Source organism: Natrix helvetica (assembly GCF_964273705.1).
Source record: "Natrix helvetica genome assembly, chromosome: 1".
NCBI lineage: Eukaryota > Metazoa > Chordata > Lepidosauria > Squamata > Natricidae > Natrix > Natrix helvetica.
Window position 1 is genome coordinate 372,166,964 of NC_138548.1, and position 7,880 is coordinate 372,174,843.

General features: G+C 45.9%; 1 protein-coding gene across 1 annotated transcript; it reads left to right on the top strand.

Annotated features, from left to right (window-relative positions):
- Positions 1-211: 211 nt before the first annotated feature.
- On the top strand, positions 212-5,931 carry LOC309391922 (uncharacterized protein). Its single transcript, XM_081952768.1, has 2 exons — positions 212-607; positions 2,349-5,931. Exon 2 carries the CDS (start codon positions 3,443-3,445, stop codon positions 5,387-5,389), a length of 1,947 nt encoding a protein of 648 aa, XP_081808894.1. The 5' UTR covers positions 212-607; positions 2,349-3,442; the 3' UTR covers positions 5,390-5,931.
- The last annotated feature ends 1,949 nt before the right edge of the window (positions 5,932-7,880 follow it).

Consider the following 7,880-nt stretch of genomic DNA (forward strand, 5'->3'; position numbering starts at 1 on the left):
GAGGCAAGAAAAATTGTGTCAAAGGGAAAACCAAACTGCATATCGGGTGCTGCAGACCCGGGAACGACACAGCTGCGTCTCATCATGTTTTGTTTTGTCCACATATTTCGTATGTTTCATTGTACGCCGCCCCGAGTCCTTCGGGAGAGGGTGCGGCTAAGAAATAAATATATTATTATTATTATTATCCTTCCCGTTCCTTTTTCTGCAATAAAACTCATAACTCCCAGGCTTCACCAAACTTTCTTTTAGCCTCGGTGGTGACTCCCGGCTGGGAACGGACCGGAAATAGTTTCTCTTCCAACAGGTAGAAACTGGAGAGGGTGTTTTTTTTCTTCTGCCTCCTATCTGGGGATGGTGCTCAAACAGGCTACGCCTCTGCCTAGAAAGCGGAGAACGCCTGTGGTTGAGCTTAAAGGAGTTAAAACCATCGAGTACAGAGTTGCTAGAAAGGTTGGCAAGCGACGGGAAGAGTAGAAGAAAGACAGTCCAGTTGCCTTTTGAAAAAAGGCACCTTTGCGGCAGCTGAACTTCCTCTTCCGGATCACTCGTGGCAGGAGAGTGGTGTGCAGAGCGGTTTTTTTTGCTCCGAAGCAGCAGCCGGAAGGTGAGTCCTGGAGTAAGTCGGGCTGTTTGGTTTCCTCCACGGCCTGGAAGCAAAGAAGCAACTGGGCTGAAGCATCTCAGCTGCTGCTGCTGCAGGTTCCTTCCCTCCCCAGATTTAAGCCCACTTTTTGCAATTTTCCTCCTGGTGGGAAGATCGAAAAAGCCTCCTTGCAAGTGAAGGTGGATTCTTGGGGAATGGCTTCCCTCCAGAGGTTGTGGCTGCTCCCGTCACTGGAGGGTTTGGGACAGAGCTGGGAGGGTCCTTGCAGGTCTTCTCTACAGACGCCCTGATCAAGCAGGAGACCCAATATCATTTCAGACGAACGTCTCTGATTAAAAGCCACCAGGGATGGAGCTCCCACAGCCTCTGAAGGGAAACCCTTCCACTGGTTCACTGTTCTCAGTGTCAGGAAATTTCTCCCTAGTTCTAGGCTGCTTCTCTCCTTGATGAGTTTCCATGCAGTTCCTTGTCCTGCCTCCAGGGGCTTTGGAGAATAGGTTGACACCCCTCCCTCTTTTGTGGCAACTCCTCAAGTATTGGAAGATGGCTATCCTGCCCCCCCCTCCTTTCCCACACTCCTTGCATTGTTTTCACCTTTAGGATTTTTATCCCTGAAACTTTGCTTAGGCTCTGAATTTGTTAAAATCAGCTCTTCTAAAGCTGAAGACACTTGTTGTGTTATATTCTATTGCTTGTGTTTGTATTATATTGAATTCCAGTAAGACGTGGTCACTCTCCCAAGGTTCCACAAAGTCAACTCCTTCTATGGCTTCTCTGTTAGTAAGAATTAGGTCGAGTATAGTTTTTCTACTAGTTCACTCCTCTACCTTTGGGATGACAAAGTTGTCAGCCAAGTTGGTTACGAATCTATTCAGTCTTCTGCTTCTTGTACACTTTGTCTCCCAGTTGATATCAGGGTAGCTAAAGTCTCCCATTATATCTTGATGTTGCCCTCTTGATATGGTTTGTAATCCACATGTGTGTTGAAAATGACAGATGAATAAAATTTACAAGTTTTTTTTACTTCCATGTCTTCCCAATAAGCATGGTATTTCCTGTCCCATCCGTGTATTAATCAGGTTCAATTGTCCTTAATCCAGCACTTTCTAAAAAATAGCTATCGGCATCTTCGTTGCACAGGTAGTCCTCACTTACCACTTCTTCCCTGAGCCTTCAAAGTTACTATGGCACACTAGAAGCAGATGTGCACCTGGTCCACAAAATTTGTGGTAATCCTAGCGCTTGTTCAGTGACCGCACTTCAGCAGTGACTGTGGTTTTGAAGGTGCAGGAAAAGGAATTGCACCAATTTGGGTTCTGCCGATAGTTGCACATTTATGATGGCTGCAGCATCCCACACTCGTGATCCCCAGTTGTGACCTTCCCAGCTAGCTTCTGACAAGCAAAATAAATTTTATATACTGGCAGGAAATGGTCATATGAAATTGCCTTTAACAGCCCACAGTAATTAGCTTAACAACTACAGAGGAACAGGTGTAAGTTGGCACTGTCATGTGACACGATGCTTAATGATTGAGCTGCTTAGTGACGCAAATATCAGGTTAAGTGAGGACTACTTGAACAAGGATGCCACGAGAGGGGTTGTAGACAGTATTTTCTGCCCTTATTTGCAGCTGAGGACTTCCATGAACAAAAGTGGTATATATTTCTTCTTCTTTTTTCACCTCATCTCTAACCATTTTATAAACAGTTAAAGTTACACTTTTCATTGCATCCTACAGATGACCAGGATGGCAATAAGAGCACTCTGGACAACTGTAAATAACAACCAGTGGTGAAAATGGAAGAAAATCAAGCCAGAAATCAAAATATTTTCCATTTCCTGCAGAAAACCATACAAATCTGCTCCTCCTCCAGCAGCTGACAAAAGAGAGAAAATCGAGAAAGAATAAGCAGATTATGCAGAACTCAAGGATAAATTGAATGAGAAGTGAATGGAGATTTTATATCATTCAGCAAAAGAGGGATATATCTGGAAGTCTGTGGGGAGGAAGACAGACAGTAATGCAGGCCTCTCTCTGTGAGGAAGAAAACGACTTAAATGAAAGCACCAGGTAGAAGGTACTAGAGGGGTCAGAAAGGAGAAAATCCATACAAATTACCTGAATGTGGCAAAAACTATGGTCACAACAGCTCCCTTGTGGTTCATGGAAGTATCACCACACAAGAGGGAAGTACTCCCAATGTCAATGCTTTAGTGAGCATGGCAACATGGTGCTACATTAGATAACTCACAGGAAGGAGAAAACGTATGACTGCAGATTGTGAGAAAGTTTCATTAGAAATTCTCAGGTCTTGAGACACCAAAGGATGCACCCACAGGAATAAAACCATTTGAACATCCTTTCTGTGGGAAAAGTTTCAGTGAGCATTCCACCCTGGTGAAGCATCCAAGGACTCCCACAAAAGTGAAACCCTTTGAATGTCCTGATTGTGGGGAAAAAATTAGTCACAATTTCAGTCTGGTGACGCATCAGTAGATTGACTTCAGGGAGAAACTATGAGTATCTAGATTGTGGGAAAAGCATCATTAGAAATTTCCATCTCAAGAGACACCAGACAACTCACACAGAAGAAAAACCCTTTGAACATCCTGATTATGGGAAAGTCACAATTCCAGCCTGGTGATACACCAGAAGATTCACATAGGAGATAAATGCTTTGAATGTCCTGATTGTTGGAAAACTTTCAGTTATGATTACAATTTGTGAAACACCAGAGGAACCATAAAGGAGAAAAACCCATTCAATGTCCTGACTGTGAGAGAAGTCTCAATCGTAATTCTCACCTGGTAATACATCGGAGGATTCACTCCATGGAGAAACCTTATGAGTGTGGAGATTGTGGGAAAAGTTTCATTAGAAATTCCAACCTCCTGAGACACAAGACCACACACAGAGAAGAAAAACCCTTTGAATGTCCTATCTGTGGGAAAGTTTTCAGTGAGAATTCCAATCTGGTGAGACACCAGAGGACTCACAAAGGAGAGAAATCCATTGAATGTCCTATCTGTGGGAAAACCTTTAGTCGTAATTCCAATCTAGTGACACACCAGAGGACTCACACAGGAGAGAAACCCTTCGAATGTCCTGATTGTGGGAAATGTTTTAGTGTGAGTTCCAGCCTACGGACACACCAGAGGACTCACACAGGAGAGAAACCCTTTGAATGTCTTTCCTGTAGGAAAGCTTTCGGTGATCACTCCAGCCTGGTGAAACACCAGAGGACTCACACAGGAGAGAAACCCTTTGAATGTCTTTCCTGTAGGAAAGCTTTTGGTGATCACTCCAGCCTGGTGAAACACCAGAGGACTCACACAGGAGAGAAACCCTTTGAATGTCTTTCCTGTAGGAAAGCTTTCAGTGATCACTCCAGCCTGGTGAAACACCAGAGGACTCACACAGGAGAGAAACCCTTTGAATGTTCTGATTGTGGGAAATGTTTTAGTGTGAGTTCCACCCTACAGATACACCAGAGGTCTCACACAGGAGAGAAACCCTTTGAATGTCCTATCTGTGGGAAAAGCTTTAGTAAGAATTCCAATCTAGTGACACACCAGAGGACTCACACAGGAGAGAAACCCTTTGAATGTCTTTCCTGTAGAAAAGGTTTCTGTGATCATTCCAGCCTGGTGAAACACCAGAGGACTCACACAGGTGAGAAACCATTTGAATGTCCTATTTGTGGGAAAAGATTTAGTGCTAATTCTAATCTGGTGACACACCAGAGGATTCACACGGGAGAGAAACCCTTTGAATGTTCTGATTGTGGAAAATGTTTTAGTGTGAGTTCGAGCCTACAGACACACCAGAGGTCTCACACAGGAGAGAAACCCTTTGAATGTCCTATCTGTGTGAAAAGCTTTAGTCAGAATTCCAATCTAGTGACACACCAGAGGACTCACACAGGAGAAAAACCCTTTGAATGTCTTTCCTGTAGGAAAGGTTTCTGTGATCATTCCAGCCTGGTGAAACACCAGAGGACTCACACAGGTGAGAAACCATTTGAATGTCCTATTTGTGGGAAAAGCTTTAGTGCTAATTCTAATCTGGTGACACACCAGAGGACTCACACAAGAGAGAAACCCTTCGAATGTCCTGATTGTGGGAAATGTTTTAGTGTGAGTTCCAGCCTACAGACACACCAGAGGTCTCACACAGGAGAGAAACCCTTTGAATGTCCTATCTGTGAGAAAAGCTTTACTAAGAATTCCAATCTGGTGGCACACCAGAGGACTCACACAGGAGAAAAACCCTTTGAATGTCTTACTTGTGGGAAAAGCTTTAATCAGAATTCCATTCTGGTGGCACACCAGAGGACTCACACAGGAGAGAAACCCTTTGAATGTCTTATTTGTGGGAAAAGCTTTAATCAGAATTCCAATCTGGTGAGACACCAGAGGACTCACACAGGAGAGAAACCCATTGAATGTCCTATTTGTGGGAAAAGCTTTAGTAAGAATTCCAATCTGGTGACACACCAGAGGACTCACACAAGAGAGAAACCCTTCAAATGTCCTGATTGTGGGAAATGTTTTAGTGTGAGTTCCAGCCTACAGACACACCAGAGGTCTCACACAGGAGAGAAACCCTTCAAATGTCCTGATTGTGGGAAATGTTTTAGTGTGAGTTCGAGCCTACAGACACACCAGAGGACTCACACAGGAGAGAAACCCTTTGAATGTCTTATTTGTGGGAAAAGCTTTAGTCAGAATTCCAATCTAGTCACACACCAGAGGACACACAGGAGAGAAACACTTTGAATGTCTTTCCTGTAGGAAAAGTTTCTGTGATCATTCCAGCCTGGTGAAACACCAGAGGACTCACGCAGGAGAGAAACCCTTTGAATGTCCTGATTGTGGGAGAGGTTTCAGTCAGAATTCCTACCTAGTAATACACCAGAGGACTCACACCGTAGATAAATCTTTGAATTGTCGAGTCTGTGGTCATTACTTCAAGCATAAATCATCCCTTATTGCACACAAGGTAACCCATATGAGGAAAGATAGATGAGTTTAGAGAATGCTTGAATTTCATTTGTGATCTCCCAGTATACGTGTGAAATTGATTGTTTGAATTTTGGCCTGATTCATTTTGCTCAAACATTTCTCATGATTAAATTTGTAAGTGGAGTGAAAAGGAAAATGGCTAACTACTAGTTTCTGGTTATCAGCAAAACTTCTGGATATTTCCTTTTCCAAAAGTAGAGGAATTCTTCAAAAAGGAATTTTGGGTGGAGCTTTTGTCGGTTGATTATGGAATTCCCACATGTGGAGTTTCAATTTTCTACCATGATTTCACCCGATTTTCAGCCCCAGAATTCCACAGCCCGCATAAAAGTTGCTCTCAAGATATAACTATTATGGGCCTTGAATTAAAGTTGCAGGTTGCAAAGGCTGTTAAGTGAAATTGCTTTCCTTAACTACCCGAATCCCCCTGCTCTCCCTGAGGCAGACATTAATCAAATGTGTGAGTCGCTAAGCAGAACATTGTCTACTCAGAGCTGGGAAAAACTCCTTGGAGGCCTAGCACAGGGCTAGGCCTGCATGCCGTAGGCATCTCTAGGCCTTCCCCACCCTCCAAGACATCCTTTTGCTTTGTTTCCTAACCCTTGTGTCTCCTTGGCCCTTCACTCCCTCCCCCAGGGTCACGTCCCACCCGACCTCACACCCTCCTTCTTACCTTTTGAAGATCTCTGAATCTCATATTGGGGAGGGAGGAAAGGACATCAGTGATGGCTAACGTTTTTTGGATTGCGTGTCAAAAGCAGGGGGGAGGGCAGGGGGGTCTTGCACGGGCTTGCCCACACCCATAATGCTATGGCGCCCTTTTTTAGCTATCCCCGGGCTCCAGAGGCTTTCTAGGAGCCTGGGGAAGGCAAAAAGAGGCTCCCCATGCCCCAGAGGCTTGAGGATCTTCCCTGAAGCCTCCGGAGGGCGAAAACAGGCCCTATGGGCAACCTGGAAGTTCAGGAACTGTGACTTCCAGTTTGGTCATAGGGCCTTTTTTTCATCCTCCGGACCCTTCAGGGAAGCTTCTTGAAGGCTCTGGAGGGCGAAAAACGGCCCTATGAGCAAACCAGAAGTCAGTTCCTGAACTTCTGGTTTTCCTGTAGGGCCGGTTTTTCGCGATCCAGAGGCTTCAACGAAATGGCCTTAAAAGAAGTCAGCTGGCCAGGCCATGCATGTATGCTGGAGCTGACAGGGCAACGCCTCGTGTGCCCTAACAAATGGCTCAGCGTGCCATCTGTGGCATATGTGCCATAGGTTCTCCATATAGGAAAAGTGTGATACCTGTTTAAATGCACATAAGACTTTAAAAAAAACAGTTAAATTAAACAATGAAAAGGAATTCACGAATGAAATTAACTCCTGGCAAAGTCAATCCCGAGGGTTAAAGGGCATCAGAAGGAGCTTTTACCTGATGCTCTCTCCCGAGGTGGCTCGTCCTGAGCAACTCCCCGAAACAGCAGCTCCTGGGAGGGAGAGTCCCCTCGCCTTCCAGCCGGGTTAGCATCCATTAAATCCCAAGCCTTCTGGATCTGAAACAACACAGAGAAAAACGAAATTACGGGAAATGATCGGGAAGGGCTCCCAAGGAGAAGGTGGGGATTGCAGGAGCGATCTTAGGAGTGCCCCCAGAAGTGGCATTGAAGGCTCACCTGTCCAAGCATTTCCCCAGGTGGGAAGAAGGGAGGGAGGGAGCTTCTTACCTGGTGCTTGGAAAGAGGCGGCTCTGTTCCTCACTTGGACTTCGCTTCCCAAGAGATGAGCGCAGGAAAAGATCCGCGATCTGCTTTCCTCGCAGCCCCGCCGGCCACGCTGCCTTCCTTCCTGGCCACTCATGTGGATTCCCCCTTCTCGGAACGATCCGAGCCAGGACGTTGCAGAGCCTAAGCAGGAAACGCTTACAGTTCCTCCTCTCCCCATCCAGCTCCTCCCATTCTCCAAAAGGCCAAGGGCACTGCCCACTCGGGACTTCCCCTGCCTGTCCAATGCTTCCTGCCACAGGGGGGTCTGTCCCGCGTGGGATGGTCTGCTGGGCAGGGAGTCCAGGGCTGTTTCTCCCGAGGCAGTCAGAGAAACGGGACAGAGGGAGGGGATGAAGCCCAGGGACGGGAGAAAGGAAGGGGATGCGGAGCAGCAGTTAGAAGGGAACTACAGAATAACAGAGCTGGGAGGGACTTTGGGGGTCTTCTAGTCCAACCCCCTGCTCAGGTTGAAAACTCTGTACCATTTCAGACAAATGGTTGTC